The 17,326-nt window shown below is 37.4% G+C and overlaps 1 protein-coding gene and 1 pseudogene across 2 annotated transcripts in view; one reads left to right on the top strand and one right to left on the bottom strand.

Moving 5' to 3' along the window:
• Positions 1–3,842: 3,842 nt before the first annotated feature.
• The window catches only part of LOC107096601 (SH2 domain-containing protein 3C-like), a 67,311-nt gene continuing 53,827 nt past the window's right edge, over positions 3,843–17,326 (bottom strand). For both annotated transcript variants that reach the window (XM_015393332.1, XM_015393333.1), the window contains 6 exons: positions 11,017–11,474; positions 9,412–9,527; positions 7,758–7,929; positions 7,176–7,287; positions 6,885–7,091; positions 3,843–4,907 (listed from right to left, as the gene is read on the bottom strand). In XM_015393332.1, the coding sequence (XP_015248818.1) occupies positions 4,738–4,907; positions 6,885–7,091; positions 7,176–7,287; positions 7,758–7,929; positions 9,412–9,527; positions 11,017–11,474 (1,235 nt within the window). In that variant the 3' untranslated portion in view covers positions 3,843–4,737. The remainder of the gene's footprint in view (positions 4,908–6,884; positions 7,092–7,175; positions 7,288–7,757; positions 7,930–9,411; positions 9,528–11,016; positions 11,475–17,326) is intronic.
• LOC107096602 overlaps positions 14,044–17,326 on the top strand; it is a 23,622-nt pseudogene continuing 20,339 nt past the window's right edge.

The raw sequence follows: 17,326 nt of genomic DNA, 5'->3' as shown, positions 1-17,326 counted from the left end.
GAGCAGGTTCACCCTGAGCACATGTGACAGACGTGAAAGGGTCTGGAGAAGCCATGGAGAACGTTATGCTGCCTGTAACATCGTTCAGCATGAACGGTTTGGTGGTGGGTCGGTGATGGTCTGGGGAGGCATATCCATGGAGGGAAGCACAGACCTATACAGGCTAGACAACACCACCCTGACTGCCATTAGGGATCGGGATGAAACCCTTGCACCCATTGTCAGACCCTATGCTGGTGCAGTGGGTCCTGGGTTCCTCCTGGTGCACGACTATGCCCGGCCCCATGTGGCGAGAGTATACAGGCAGTTCCTGGAAGATGAAGGAATTGATACCATTGATTTTTTCGCACGCTAGCCTGACCTAAATCCAATAGAACACATACATTATGTTTCGATCCATCCGAGCCCAACCAGATTGCACCTCAGACTGTCCAGGAGCTCAGTGATGCCCTGGTTTAGATCTGGGAGGAGATACCCCAGGACGCCATCCGTCGTCTCATTAGGAGCATTCCTCGACGTTGTCAGGCATGCATACACGCACGTGGGGGCCAAACAAATTACTGAATACCATTTGGAGTTGCTGCAATGACATTTCAGCAAAATGGACTAGCCTGCCGCATAATTTTTTCACTTTCATTTTTGTCTTTGAATTCAGCCCTCTGTAGGTTAATAATTTTCATTTCCATCAAATGATGTGGCATCCTTTTGTTCCTAACACAATGAGATCTGATGTGTTTTCAAAGTGGTCCTTTAGTTTTTTTGAGCAGTATATATACATATATATATATATATATATATATATATATATATATATATATATATATATATATATACACACACACATATTCTGATGTAGTATTTAACAATTTAATATTCAAATGGCTTTTGCCACATTTAAGGTTTATTTTTAGTTTAGTTTTTGCTACATTATTAAATATGTCATATTTTCAGTATGAAAACATACTGTAATTTTGTTCCACAATCCATACCAGGAGGTGGCGGTAATGCACTTTCAAATGTTTTGCCAACCGCCATTAAACCATTAAAAATAAAAACTACTCCTGTTCGTCTATACTGGTCCAAACTCATCCTTGAAATAAATTTAATTATAATGTAAACAGGAAGTCCAACTGATTGCATTAGTTTGTTTTGTTTTCGTTTTGTTTTCCCCCATAGGGTTTGGAGTAGTGATGGTTAATAAGGCATCTTGAAGCCAAACTATTGATACTGTGAGTCTCACAGAATACTGACACCTGCTGGACATTTATAGACACTACAGGCAGCTTATTTGACAGACTAAACTGAATTGATTTGATGACCTAGTACAATGATATTTGATAATTTAAGTTATTGTAGGTTATATTGTATTATTTTATATCTATGTTTAAATTGGAAATATCTTTGATAAATAATGTAACCATATAACGTGAAAATTTAGGGGAAAATTTGAATGAGGATGCTTGTGGAATACATTTAAAAATGTGATTTAAACTCCAATAAGTAAAGTAAAAACAGTAAATAGACTAAGAGTCAGTTTGAAATTAACTGTAATTCAGATAAATTGTGTGATAATTGAGAGGAAAAGTATGACACAACGAAAAAAGTAAAATAAAGATGCAACGGTTCAAGTGTTCCTATTCCTTTTAGACTGCTTGAAAATACTGCAAAAGATGAGACATTTTTTTAGCAGATGCATCATGTTGACAGATATGTTTTTAATTAATTATAATAATTTAATTGAGCCACTCAGTTAGAACCGATAAAGTGTTTTTATGGCAAGCCAAGAGTGCCACTATTCGCATCTATTATCATGTTAAGATAGAAATTCACCCGTTTTCAAAACAGCACCCATTTTCCAAAATTGTGCCGCTTTTCATGTCTGTCATGTTGACAAGCACCGCTTTTTATATCCGTCATGATGACAAGCGTCGCTTTTTATATCCGTCATGATGTCAGGCGTCGCTTTTTACGTCCGTCCTGATGGTTCCTGACGCGCGTCGTTACCCAGACAACACTCGTCGAAAACACACATTGTCCTATTATGATATTATATTATGATAATTATTTCCTTCCTTCTTGTCGGACATGAATCGACATGCATCGCTAACCAATGTTTTGTGCTGTACAGGTATTACTTGCAACAGTTCACATTTTCTACAGCTAAGTGTTGGTGCAGTGGTTAGAGCGACAGCACGTCATGCAAATCTCTTGCTTCAATACTATGGCGAGTCAAGAGTGCCACTATTTGCATCTAATTACACATGATAATTAGAGTTGAATAGTGGCCCTCTTAGCTTGCCATAGTTTTCTCTATGGACTCGACGCATGCATGCATCAGTGTTAATGGACCCATCACTAGTTTGGGGGGAGGTAGAGATAAACCTTCTTCTTTATCAAGTGTTACTACAAAATACCACAACATGTTTAATTTGATTTGCTGCCTACATCCATGAGCTAGAAATTTGTATAATTTTAAAAGTTTTCCTAAAACAGCAGCATATGAAACAAATTCAGAAGCTGATCATCACTGAAGCCAGCTCATAAATATTATAGAAAGCAGCAGCATCAAATTCCAGAGATTTGTTTCCCTAAGAATATATTGGCATCAAGAAACTATGATAAAAAAAAACATCTGAATAGATCAGGAAAGGATTAGAAATAAATTTAGTAAAAGAAAATATTTTCCTGCATTTTATTTGCTCTGAAGCTGATCTTTATTTTATCAAAACAATAGAGCACATGGTGTTATGATTTATTTTAAACACTAGAGGGCGCTATTTCACACTACAGAAGTTAAGTTTTTCTTTTCCTAATCTTTTAATAAACTCAGAAAAAAAAACACTTCAAAGAAACTCACCAAGAAAAAAAAAAAGAATTTTTTTATATATAAATTTATGTTCAGGAACATTAGACATCAACATAAGTCCATTACATTTTGAAATAACATTACAGAAACAAGAATCATGCAGGAGGAATTTTTATTCAATTAAGATCATTTTCAAAAAGAAAAAAAGAAAAATATTAACAGTTACAACACCTATATATAAATATTAGATATCAACAAAGTTTAAGACTAAAAACATTTCTTTACATATTTGAGTTATTGCTGTGAGAAGCTGCATCCTCAAACGGATACGGCTTTCATATCTATTTCTTTAAAACATTTGAATATTTACTTTAATAAGTTCATTATTTTATATTAAATATTGATTGATAAATGTAGTAAATTAAGATTTGAAAATAAAACTGTAGAGACATTGTCGTTGTATGAGTTATATTCAATGAAGGTCCAGCCTTCAGGCGGATTGAAGCATTTCTACACATTGCTTGGCTATTTGCTTCTTTCAATCGTGTTTGGAGTTTAATCTTTTTCTTGTTTTTATAAATGGTCTAAAAGTTTTTATATATTGTTTGTTCGTTTATCTGTTTATTATTGTTAAAAAATTGTATTTTTTTATTAGTACAGTTCTTTTGTGTTTAGTTTTTTGTTTATTCTTGTTTTATTTGTTCATTCAGATTTGCTTTTCTTAAATCAGCCTTACTCTTTCACTCTGTGTGAGGAGTTTCTCTGTATCTCAGAGTCATTCTGTTTGAGTTCATTAGTGTTCCTGCCTTTCATTAACCAACAGCAGTTCCACACCTGCTTTGGATAGCTCATCTGCTTCCTTAGGCTTGGTTTATGCTTGATGCGCGGCCAAATGATGTCATTTTGGACTTCTACGCCCCCCCGCGAGGTGGAGCACCTAGGAAAAATTTTTAACCACGCAGATGGATACATGCAGAAAACATGGCGAACAAGCAGCAGCTCTTGCTGGCGAGGGTTCGCAAACGTAAACATCTACAGACTTCCTGTGATTTAGCCCCTAAATATCAGCACATTGTGGAAAAACTCCAGGAAAGAAATATTAATCTGGAATGGCATGAAGTGGCTGAATAACGAGGCCTTCAGTCATTTCCCACTCCTGCCTCACAATCTAAGCTCCTGTTTTCCATGTATTTCGCTGAATTCTTCCATTATTACAGTAACCGTTTCTTTGCCTCTGCTCCATATTCTTTACAAGACCTGTAAGATTTCTGTTTTATTTTTAGTCAAACCTCCACTATGCTCAAACTAAATTCCTGTCTTTATTTCAGTCCCACAAAATACCTACAACACCTGACAGGTCTATCTTTGTCTCAGTTATCGTTTTCATCAAAAGAAACCAGGTATCGATCACAATATTAGCGGCAGTGTTAAAAGCCTCCTGCTGGGACGTTCTGATCTGGACTTTAGTTTCCTCTGTGGCTCAGGAATACCACAATGATGCAAAATACTCTGTTAAGTTTTAAAGTTACATATTTCTAAGGTTTATGAGTTAAAACTCATAAATGTAAACAAACAAACAAAGCCTTAAAAGATTTTATATCATATTCCCTTACAACAAAGAAATGTTGTCATGGTAGAAACGTTTGTGCTTTGAACCATTTTGAATGGCGTATATAAAATTACCGGTCTTTGTTATCTTGCATTCCCTGCTTGTTCACACTCTTCTTAAGACTGTTTGGAACAACTTTCCCTCAAACAGGCTCGGATAAAAAAACAAAAACTGGCTCAGATAAGAAAAAAAAAAACCAACCTCCATTTGGTAACATTATGATGTGGGACATTTAAGATGACATGAACGGATGTCAGTTACATAGAAGCAGGAGAATTAATAACTTAAAGCTTGTTGCACAGTTTATGATCAACGTTTTGGATCAATGTCGTCTGGTTGCCTGTTCGAGTCTGTTTGACAGGGCTGTCAGCACCTGGTCGAACTTGGAGTATCTAAGAACCTGGTTCTCCTCGGCTCCCCTGCTCCCCCATAGCAGCCTCATCTGGAAGTCCGTGAGGAAGATCTCCTTAACCCCTTCCTGCTCCTGGAAACCTGGAACAAAACATTCCAACATCAGCATTTTGGCTCCAGCTCACATCAGTTACAAGTTTTTGTTTTTCTTTTACTGTTATCAGCAATATCTTGTGCAATTTACTATTTAATACCCTGTGCAATAACCTGTTTCTCTACATTTGACACCCAATGCAATAACTAATATATAAATATCCATCAATGTAAATACCCATGCAAACACCCTGAGCAAATAACCCTGTATAATAATCCTACTATAAAAATCTGGAAGCACTGTATATACTGTATATATCCTTGCACATTTTCTTCCTTTGGCACCTTTTTATTCTTTGACAATTTGAGCTGAGGTCACTAGAAAATTTCTCCACTGTGAGATCATTAAAATTAATCAACCAATCAATTAATCACTCAATCACTCGTCTTAACAATGGCACCTCTGAGATTACGAGCATGTGTTGCTGCCAATCAGAATAACTTTTATCTTAATATTAAACTGGGTTCAGTTTTTTGTTGGGGCTTTTAAAAATCACATAAAACGATCTTCACTATATTCAAATGTTTATCCTTTAGCAGAAGTAGTGGGTCTGGCTAAAAACATAAATAACTAATGTTTCGAATCAAGAATCCGATGCATGAGGTTATTGTTGCTTTAATTCCTGCTAAATGACTTAGGGGAACTTTTTTAAACTGGTGTTTTGTTTTCTTCCTACAGAAAATATTTGTTTGTAAAGTCTGTTGGATTTATGTCCCGTATAGACAGTAACTGTGTCCACATACATTTATTTAAAATTCTATTTACTTTTTCCTCCCAATTTTTTACTTCTTATCATTACATTCAAATTTTGATAGAAACAGAGTCTGAACAATGTGAGACATATGCAAAAAAAAGAGGAAGAAAACATTTTCATTAAAATGAATATTGAGGTTTCTAGCATAGAATCTAAACAGTGTGTAGTGAAGCTCTTCTCTATTTTATCACTTTTTTTAAACAGTCCAGAGACACATTACGACGGAGTATTAGGGCCAGGCAAGAGATTTTTTTTTCTTCTATTTCAAGAATAAAGTCATAACATTACGAGAATAAAGCCGGTATATTACGAGAATGAAGTCATGATACCACAACCGGTTTCAGAAAGAAAGCGTCGAGCTCGGACCAGCATCTGACGGCCGACCAGCTCCACCAATCAGCAACCTGAGTCCATTTTGGCATCCTGGCTAAAATATTTCCTTATTTGTCAAACCAGAACCAAAGTATAACTTCACATAATGCTCGACATTTCTCATTTTAGCGAAGAAAGTGCTTCTTGTAAGAGTTGTCATAAAACACAACTTGTTTCTCGTAATTTTAGGACTTTCTTCTCCTAATATTACAACTTTATTCTCTTGATTTTAGGACTATTCTCGTCGTGACTTTTTCTCTTAATATTATGACTTTATTCTTTTAATGTTACAACTTTATTCTCGCAATTATACGACTTTATTCTCATAGTTTTACAACCCTATTCTGGTAATGTTACGACTATTCTCGTAATTTTACAACTTTATTCTCGAAATAGAAGAAAAAAAATCTCTAGCCTGGCTCTAATACTCCGTCATAACAAACAGACTGCAGAAAGAGCTTTTTTTTAAATCTCTATTGTCAAAAAGATTTTTAATACAGTCCCTAAATCGTTTACATATCATTGAGTAGAAAAATGATTAATGTCAACGTGAACAGGTCCTTAGTATACTGCTGCGGTCTCTCTACACATTGTTTACACATGTTATAAACCTTTGGCCAAATTATTGATTCTAGAGATGTTTTTATTTACATTATAAATGATGTTTAATTTGCTGGTCATAGGTCGTTTTAATGACCTGAATCCTTTTCTGGCATGCACCATGATTCTGTCAGTTTTAGAAAACTCTTAAAATGAAAGAGAAATAATGTGTGGTAAAAGAGCTTTTATTCATCACAATTCAGGAATTTGAATGGAACCATAATCTCCAGATTCTTACCCCGTAATCTGCCTTCAGAGTTAGAGCAGTAGATCCCCCCCAGCTGAGCCATAGTTCTCGCTGCTGCCAGGTGCAGCATGACCACCTCCACCCCGACCTCTGCGGTCTCCCAGGGCTCTGTCCCGTCTCCCACTGCAGAGCTCTTCTCCAGCAGGGTGAGGAGGGGGAGGACGTGGGGGAAGGTAGTACTGGACAGCGGACAGCTTTCTGCAGGACAAACAGCAACAGAGACTCATTGATCAATTCAAATCTGGATTCACAGATTTTATTAAATTATGTAATATTGTTTACCTCTTCCATCATTCAAGCCCTTCAGAAACGGACGCAGGGTTTTCTCATAGAGAATGGCGCCCTCTGTGTGTCGCTGCCGTAACGTTGTCCATGTCTGCTCCAGACGAGACACCTGAGAGATAAATCATCAAAAAAGACCCAAACGAAATCAGACAGAGCATTGAATTGCAGAAGCCTCACAGCAGGAATCTAACCACCTTCCCTCCCTCAATTAAAAGCAACCAGTAAAGCTATGCAAGAACATCTTGTGGTAATTATGACACTTTTTTTCTAGCAAAGCCTAAACTAAATCTTCACCTTCAACATAAATAAATCCCTCAGGATAGTTATGAAAGCAATATTCACATCTTTACGACCAGAGATAACGAAGAAGTGCTGGTAATGTTCAGTTCTCTGTGTGTAGGGAGTAACATTTTATGGTTTACTTATGACAGACAGTGTATTTATCAATAACCTGTAGATCTTGTTCAACTCTACCACAGTTGGAAATCAGCCCACTGGACATTTGTTGCATGTCAGCTTGTTCTCTCCTATCTCCATCCATAAAGATAAACAAATAGCACTATCATATGCTTCTCTCACCTGCGGCAGCTCCAACGCTCTCATAACAGCGGCAAAGCCGAACATGTTGCCCAAGGTTGTCTTTAATTCGGCTGCGATCTGGATTATTTTATGCAGCAGGGCGGCTCTCTCCTCCGTCGTTCCAGTGCAGCCCAACACGTTTACAGCCAACATGGTGGCCATGGTCTGAAACCTGCAGAAACACATCAGATCCTGATCAGCAGTGGTATTCACTCAGTTTAGGTGGATATAGTTAAAGCCACAAGTCATCTGAGAAAAGTGAAATAAACTGGAAAAGTCATGCAAAATTATACTAACAGTACTTGGTCATTTTTAGATTTGCAGAAATATTTTAAAGTCTAAAAAGTCAATTGTAAGAATCTTTGGGTTAGAGCAGTGCATTTGTGCTCTGAGAAGGTTGCAAGTCCTGGTTTGATCCCCACAGCCTCTAGTCTGGGTTCCTGAGCAAAACCCTTAGCTTCACACTGCTCCCCGGGGGCCACACAATGGCAGCCCACTGCTCCCCAAGGGGATGGGATGAATGCAGAGAGTAAATTTCCCCCATTGTGGAAAAATAAAGGGATTTACATTCGCATAAAGTCATAATGGTGACCTGAATTAGAACAAGAAGTTAATACACTGAAATGCTATATTTTCAGTTTTTCTGTTTGCAGAATATAGAATCTGATCTTTGGTAGTTTTGACTCAGCTGAGCTTTTAAGTAATCAGAAACATCAACCATTCGTTGTTTATTCCCTGCTTGCCGATGCATGGTTACGGGTAAGGCTGGTGAACATTTCACTGGGGAAAAAAGTGGGACACAGCAGATCAAATGCAAGATTGTGACATAGAAGAAACAACCATGCGCTGCATGTATGCCTTGTGGGGATCTAGAGACACCACTTTACCCAGTTATCATGATTTTAGGCTGCTAATTAAATCAGAAAAACTGACTTTCCATGCATTGTTAACTCAGGAGCCTTTTCTAGATCAAACATCCTTTCTTATCAGTGCAATATTTTGCAGATTGCACTGAGTTTCATTGGTGACTGCTAAATAAGGGAGCAGCAGAAAAAACTTTGTCTCCATCTTTATCTTATTTTCTTAAATGAGTAATTCTATGGTAATGATTTGTTTTAAGCGTTCCAATCAGGTTTTAAAGTTCATCAAAGCACTAAAACAGTCCTGGTCAAAGTCACCAATGATATCCTCATGGCTTTAGATAACAGACTTTTGTCTGTGCTTCTTTTGTTAGATTTCAGGGCTGAATTCAAGATACATTACAGTGTTACTGTTATTATTAGTTTAAAACTATCTTTGACATCATGTCTGTGTCTGTAAGAATGTTTTTAAACAAACACTATGTAAATCTTCTGCTATCTTTCCGGTTGTGTTTAAGTTGCTTCCCTGTGAAATGACAACCTCAAAAGGATGTTTTACTAATGAATTTGGTGTAAAAATGGAGGTGTAGTCGGTTCATGGACAGAAACTTGAGCAATCAGAAACTGAATCTGAATAGGATAGTGTCAACCTTAATATGAAAAATATGAAATTAAGTGTATTGGTTTGAAAATTAATAAGTTAATATAAACAATATATTAAATGAAGCAAAGTATGAAATTGTCTCTTTTTTACAGAGAGAGCAGGAGACTTTATGCCTTAATGTGGGACTCACCTCTCCAGTAGGTCCAGTCTCAGCTGCTGTCCATGTGGCAGCGTCAGCAGCTCCATCCCAGAACCCACTCCCATCTTGCTTTTCATCTCCGGAGTTACTTCCAAAATTCTTGCCACCTGGGAAAATAGCAGTTATTTCTGCTGCATTGGCCATAAAAACATATAAGAATACTAGAAATATGGCATATAATATTGTGTATTTTGGTTATTTTGCAGAATATCACCAGAAAAATCTGCATACTTGTTTGAACCAGATGCTGTTTTAAAGATTTGAAGTCAATTTAACCCCTTGCTGCCTGAATTTATAAACATACACACACACATACATACACTGTTTGCCTTTAAGTAGATGCCAAATTAATTTTTTAACTTTCTATTTATCTGAAAAATAAGAAAAAAATGTCTGTATAATAAAAATCTGTGACATTTATAGCGGTCAATTATAACATACATTGTTAGGGGCAAGTTGTAACAGAAAGAAGAGCTCTCCCTGAAATTGAAGCGTTGACGGTTCAAACCCCAGCTCTGGCTTTCATTGTCATTGTGTCCTTGGGCAAAACACTTCACCTGCATTGCCTACAGAGTGGGGGTGCCGGCGTACGGTAGCCTCGATTCTGTCAGTAAGCCCCAGGGCAACTGTGGCTACAATGTAGCTTGCCACCATCAGTGTGTCAGTGAAAGACTGAATGGGTGAATGAAAGAATGTAGTGTAAAATGCATTGGTGAAGTCTCCTGACTTGAAAAAGCGCTATACAAGTACAGGTCATTTACTATTTACCATTTGTGAAAGGTTCCTAGGTCCACACTGAACATTTAATATTACATATGCTATCTTTGTTGGGTAAGTAACATAAAGGGTTTATTTCATATTTGCAACAATGAGTGTTAAGGGGTTATTAAAAAAACTTTCATGTTTAAAAGTTTATGCCTGAGATGATAGCTTTATGACCTGGTGCATCTTCTTGTTAAAAACATCAATCGGAGGAAGGGGAATCAGTAAAAGAGGGGACTGACTTATATTTTCCTCTTTTAGCTAAATTTTAATCAGACCATTGCGGCTGGAACTGAGAATAGATCAGGCAATGTTTTCCAAGTTTATAGTCAGTTCCCTGTTCTTAGCAGACAGGATTAGCCTCATGGTCTGACCTCATGTGTGACTGAAGATGGTGCTTTGCATTTTTTGTTAATTACTAACTTCAATTGTCATTGACTTTCTCATAATAAAATTTTTTGCCTAATATTTTATGCCAAAATTTTGTTTTAGAACATTAACTATAAACCCAAAAGTTGATTTTCTAGATTTCCAAATGCGATAAGTTGATTCTATGTGACCAAAGATTTCTTATTTCGTGCTACAAGCCTTTCGATAGATGTGTCCAGTGGGTGTACACAGGGCAGTATATTAAAATTCTTGTTTCGAAGTATTTTTTATAAGTACTGATTTAAAACACATTTCAACTTAGATATAAATGTTTTTTTATTTTTTTTTTACCAGGCTTTTAAGATGGTAAACATTTATTTAGAGGGATAAAAAAACAACCACAGGCAGCTTTAAAACATTTTTTTGTTACTTTATAGCCCTTGATTCATAGTGCTTCAGTATTACCATGCAGTCAGTCTTGGTGATGTGTTTGGCTGCTATCCTGGGGTCGACCTCAGCCAGCAGCTCCTTCACCTTTCGCAGGATGCTCACTTCTAGGGGCTTGTTTTCTTTTGGCATCAGTGGCGAATGGTACATTCTAGGCTTAAAATAGGAAACCGTCTCCACAACCGGAGAGAAGAACACATTTCCGTCTTTCAAACTCAGTGGGTCTGCATTCAATGGTCCTTCGTCGGTCTGGAGCCTCTCCACGTAGCTCTGAGGGTACAGCTCCGTATAGCCATCTTTAATGGGGGAAGCCAGGCCCTGGTGAAAGGGAGGGTTTGAGGGTACATTAAGACGGCTTCTATGAAGGGGGCAGCTGGAAGAGGTCAGGGACTGAGCATTGTCTGACAAGTTTGATAATGACGGAGATGGTGCAACAATGGCTGCCCGGCTGCAACAAGGGCTTCTGGATTGTGGTGCTGGAGGAGAGAGAAAAAAAGAAAGTTCAATGCTTCAAAGTGCTTTACAGTACATTCAGTCACCTTCATGAAAACCTTAGCCTTAATCTGATGCTAAACTTCTTCTCTTATATAATAAATGTTTGTGTATATGATCCTTACACGCAATCAATGGATCAGTTTCATAGAAATATGAGAGAAAGGGTTGCTCTTTTTTTCATATCAAATTTTTTCACAGAAGCACAAATTAACTCTGCAAACTGTGAAACATGTGACCTTCTTCCTGGAAATGATCCATGCAAATGTCCTGACCTCCACCATTTCCTACAAAATCAGTGTTTAACGTCAGAATGGATTAAACCACCATTGCCTAATGTTTTTTGTTGATTACTTATTTAAAGTCTGGCAGTCTACGGGCAAGAGGCGGGGTACAACCTGGACAGGTCGCCAGTCTGTTGCAGGGCAACACAGAGACCCAAAAAAACGTACAACCTTTCACACTAAAGGGCTGGTTATCCTCCCTGCAGCAGTGTGACGCAGTGAGCTTGTTTCAGGTAGTTTTGATTTACGGCCAGTTTGGAAGTCTGGTCTGTGCGTCTGATTGTCCCTCTTGTGTTTTGGCGTGTTATTCCACGCCAAAACGCAAGAGGGACAATCAGAAACTAGCTGTGGAACTAGATACGGCCAAGGCGGTGAGGAAGTAGGGGGAAAGTTTATGCAACAGCGGAGGGACATGAGGGAGAAAAAGAACAGGGATCCAGGTGGAAAAAGGCTCCCAGCGTTCTCGCCCACCTCGCTCTTCTAGCTGGTCCATCTTCACAAGTCATTTTCCACAGTGGCGGTCATACAAACAAAACAAGCCAGTAACGTACCAAACAGGAAATACGCATAGTGTAGAGCAGATGTAGATTTGACCAATCAGAGGCCTACTATCAGTGGCACTGTCTGCGGCCACCTACAGTTTTGGAGAAGTGCAGCAGAGTGTCTGCTGAAGGGGTGTGGGCAAATTTGCATTCACTGCGTTGCATGGTTTTTGAGTATAAACCAGCCTTTACACTTACACCTAGGGACAATTTAGACATGCCAATTAACCTAACATTCATGTTTTTGGAGAGAACCTCAGAATGCACAGGGAGAAAGTTCAAACTCCACGCAGAAAGTCTCTGGGCCGGGAATCGAACCAGAATCATCTTGCTGCAAAGCAACAGTGCTACAAACTGTGTCATCATGCAGCCCGCATACATTTTTATTACATTTAGTTAATTAGACCTAAAAGCTTTCTGCAGTCACACATTACTATTTTCCATCAACACATCTTTTGCTCTGGGTCATGGGAGTGAAAATATCACAATTTAATGGTTTTGAAGTTTCTTTTCGAATAGAAAATCCCTTTATTGTCCCACAATGGGGAAATCTTATCTTGTTAAGCTTCCATTGTGTTGACTGCCTCTGTACGCCCATGTATTCTGTTTCACTCAGACTTTTATGTTCTGCTCTCATTGTTCAGATTCTCTAACTGTTTTGTCATTAAATTCTTCACTATGCTGCTCCCAAGTTCATGTCACATTTTGGTCTTACTCAACCAACTAAACATGACAGACGGACTTGGGGACCCTTGTATAATTGCTAAATGTCCAGTTATGTTTGGCATCCTTGTCCAAAGCAAATATTTAACTTGCTTTATGATTGAAGCAGGTGACATTTATAGCATCTACAGTAAGTTAATATAAAGGAGATTGTATTGCTTCAGATGGATATTTGTTCTGACAGAAAAAGTGGTTCCATATCAATGTTTTATCTAAAGTATTTACAAACATAAATACTGTCAGCAGAATTTATTGATTTTGAAAACTTATATTTTGCTATTTTTTCACCCTAAAAAAAAACACACACACACACATACAATACAGACACACTGTGTCCTACATTGATGAAAAACCATTATTGATTAGAGTGATATGAAAATATATCTTTAACAAGTTCACGTGATCATCTGCTTTATAGCACCTTCCCTGAATTCACATTTTTATCCATCATTTATTTGCTGCATGGAATCAATGATTATCTAAATCTCACTAAGGCTGTGATTTGTCTGAATCTCCACTTGTGTAACAGCTTTTTAAAAATTGTGCTCTGTTTACACCACTTTGTTCCCTAAAAAGAGTCACTATAATGTAGGCTAATGTTAAGGTTTAATACTCAGGGTAGGTTGTTCTATTATTTCTTATTTCTAGAATTTTTAAATGTCTTTTTCAGATCAACGGATTTCATATAATCATGTAATAATCATAATGATATAAAATTAAATGTGCTTGTGCTCAAGTATGTATTTAATCATCAAAGTTTAAAAGCCAATCTATTTTTAAATCTGAACAAAAGCAGAATTGGCCACGGAAAATATTTGACATTGCCATTTAAAATTCAATCAAAAGAAAAATGTTAAGATGTAAGAGGAGCAAGCAAAAGACATGCCATATGGTTACTGTCTTTGCTCTGCATGAACCTGCAGCCACCGGTCAATATTATCTCAGTACTACATCTAAAGTTCAGCACAGGGCCGTTCCTGCTGTTCCTGAGTGCTGTAAACCACTCACATGCTGAACTTCAGCCTACTTTCCTCACTGCCAACACCCAACCAATACCTCTGCCTGTCCAAGCTTGAATTCACTCAAGGCTTAGCTCAGAGGGAAACTGGAAGCACAGAGAGGTATCTGCAGGCTGCAGCGCTACAGGTGAGTTTTACCATCAAAGGACTAGAAACTGATCAATAATTGATGATTAATGACATGATCAGTGGAAAAAAAATATTATTTACTACAGACGTTTTCTTAATTTTTGTGATTTTTTTCTTCATTAACAAACTCAGAGTAGTTACACATGGTGCTATAGCTTCACTGAGGCAGATTGAGGGTTTCCAGATGTTTTCTGCAGGAAGAAAGCAACGCTGAACCTGATAGTAAGCTCAAACTAGGGAAGACTTGACTTTGCCGGAACATTTCTGTATGTTTTTTTTTAACTGCTTACTGGATGAAATCCAGTCACAGTTTGCAAAGTGTTCAAGTTGCATGATATAAGCAATAAAATCTGCAGGGAAGAATGTTAATGTTAATGTTTCTTACTGCAACTAAGAATATTCCTTTTTGTAAACATCCTAAATAATTACCTTATATATGACTTAATTTTGTTTTCATTATTTCCATGACAAAATCATGTCAGTGGTGAGTGTCAAAAAACAATCTTAATCAGTTCTAGAGCAGAGGAATGTAGATGTGCTTATAAATAATACAGCTGAAACCTTTTCTTGCTACCTTTAAACACAAAGACCACTTTTAAATCAACTCTACAGTTTCACTTCTACTGTTTCACTTACAGAGCAAATGTACACTTCAACAAAAAAAGCTGGGAAATCTGAGAGAAACAACTTACTAAATTTCCATGTAAACCTCCTGGGACTTAAAAGAATTTCCCCATTGTCGTTGTGTAATCAGGAAACCATTACCGAGCTGCACATGGTCTTGGAGTTATGTAAAGTGAAGAAAAAAGCCTCACAGCTTTCTGAAAACCTTGAAAACAACCCATGTAGTGAGACTCCCCCCCCCATATACATTTGTTTTGTGCATACTTTGAAGTATTTGCTCTGGAGCAGGGGTTCTCAAACTGCATGTTCAAAGGTACAAATCAGGGTTTTAGATAAGGTGAAAGGTCAGCTACTGTAGCAATGAGCAAACACTGTTTAACAAACACAGAGTAATCTTTAATGGTAACACAGAGATGGTGTTCATCCAAGGGTTTATATGCAGCTGGTTTTAAATATTGGAGGCAAAATAATCTTGTTAAGGTAATGAACTCTATATGCTTCAGTCACATGGATTTGGCCAAAAAAAATAATTATTTGAAAATAACTATGTCAAAATGGTAAGACTGCAGTGGCGGCTGCTCCTCTGAAACAGGGGAGGCTCAATGGCAGTGGTTGCTGGCCAATAGAGGGCGCTAGGGCACCACCCCACCCACCCAATGACCTTGATTAAGACATAAAAAATTTTTTTTTAAAAATTTAAATGTAAAATTTAAATATTTCAAAATATATATTGATACATAATTTTTAGATGTGCAAGATAAATATTTAATCTTTAATGGTGAGTAAAACAGGTTTTTTTTTGTCAGATTGGTGATTTATTTCTGCCATGAGGTGCAAAAATGTTCGCCCATTGACTCTCGTTAAAAGCTGTACATGTGCAGTAGCTCCTCTGCAATACATAGATATAGGAGAGTTCCTGCGCCCCGAGGTGGCAGGTACTGTTGTCACAGTTGTAGTGCGGGTGATTGACAGGACGAAGGGAAGCAAAGGGAAGCAAACTTACCAAGAGAAGCTGGAGGTGAAATCGTTTTGACCTGATCAGCCGAAAATCAAAATGAATAAAAGATGGATGGAGACGGTATACTGTCTTTTTCTACGACCCGGTTTAGCTGCAAAGCTTGGCTAACCATATGTAGCGAGGCTAATGCTTTATTCTGCTGACTTGACTTCCGGCCTCCTTTTTCAAACATCAGGATCTGAGCCAGCCTGGATAAAGACAGGTAGGACTGATTTAAAGGACTTTTTAGAAAAGGCAAAGAAGAATAAACAATCTTATTATAGTGTATTTTTTCTAGATGTTTGGTCATTTGCATAGTTGCTTAAATAAAAGACATTCTCAGAAAATAAATAGTTTTTATATATTAAAAAATATAAAGCTGTTAGAAGCTTCTCCATTATTAAACTGGTAGCTCATTTTTTTTTTTTTTTTGGTGTGTGAGACCAAACCAATCAGACCTTCTTAATGTTGCGGGTGGAACTGAGTATAGACCAGGCAATGGTTTGGACCATGCACACACAGATTTGCCTCAGAAGGGATAAATTATATACAAAAATTAAACCTGTACATGAAAATATGTTTTTGCTTTAATAAAGTGTTTTCATGATGTTTTTTGTTGTTGGCATTCATATAAATGTACTGGTGTAATAACTTAATATACGGATTTTGGTATACCTCTATTTTAAATTCATAGCCCCCTTTGGAGAAAACTCCACCAGCCACCTCTGACTTGTACCTCTTTCACACTGGCCGAAGAACCTGTTAAAACCCAGGAACAATCGGCTTTTAGTGACAGTGGGAACAGGTCATTGACAAGGGTCTACCCAGGTCAAACGACTCAGCAAGTAACCCATGTTAAAATTGCCTCGGCTCCGATCCGCTAATTTATGTGACACCATTGAAGGCAACGAATAGACATCAACACACTCGGCATTTCGGTCAAATGGAAAAATAGCCAAAAGCTGATTGTTAGCAGGTCAACTCGGTTTTGAAAAACACAGATTTTCAGTGGCAAAGCAGCTTTAGTAGGAAAAGTATGACTTCTGCTTTTCATTTTGTTTCAAAGTCTTGTGACTCGTTACTAATATTTTTTACCACTGTATTTAAATAGATGGCAAATAAAGCTTTACTTTACTTTACTTAAATCTTGATGGATTTTTTTTAGCTTTATAATGACTAATTTCGTTAAACTGATCACGTATCAAACTTTCGGTAACTTTAAAGTGGGTGCGAAGATTTGGGGTAAATATATATTCAAATGCATTTTGGATTGGATTGATCGCATCTCCATTTTGGTTTCCAGATTGGTATATATTGTTATTTCCAGAAATTATAATATATACAACATAAAATAGAAAATAAATGTCTTTTCCATTATACCATTACTGGTAACTTTGATTCATACCTGTCGTGTAGCCATGTACATACACTCACCGGCCACTTTATTAGGTACCCCATGCTAGTAACGGGTTGGACCCCCTTTTGCCTTCAGAACTGCCTCAATTCTTCGTGGCATAG

Source organism: Cyprinodon variegatus, unplaced genomic scaffold (genome assembly GCF_000732505.1).
Source record: "Cyprinodon variegatus isolate N-32 unplaced genomic scaffold, C_variegatus-1.0 Scaffold636, whole genome shotgun sequence".
In the NCBI taxonomy this organism is placed as follows: Eukaryota; Metazoa; Chordata; class Actinopteri; order Cyprinodontiformes; family Cyprinodontidae; genus Cyprinodon; species Cyprinodon variegatus.
The sequence above is the reverse complement of the archived record's forward strand: the minus strand, read 5'-3'. Positions and strand labels throughout refer to the sequence as shown.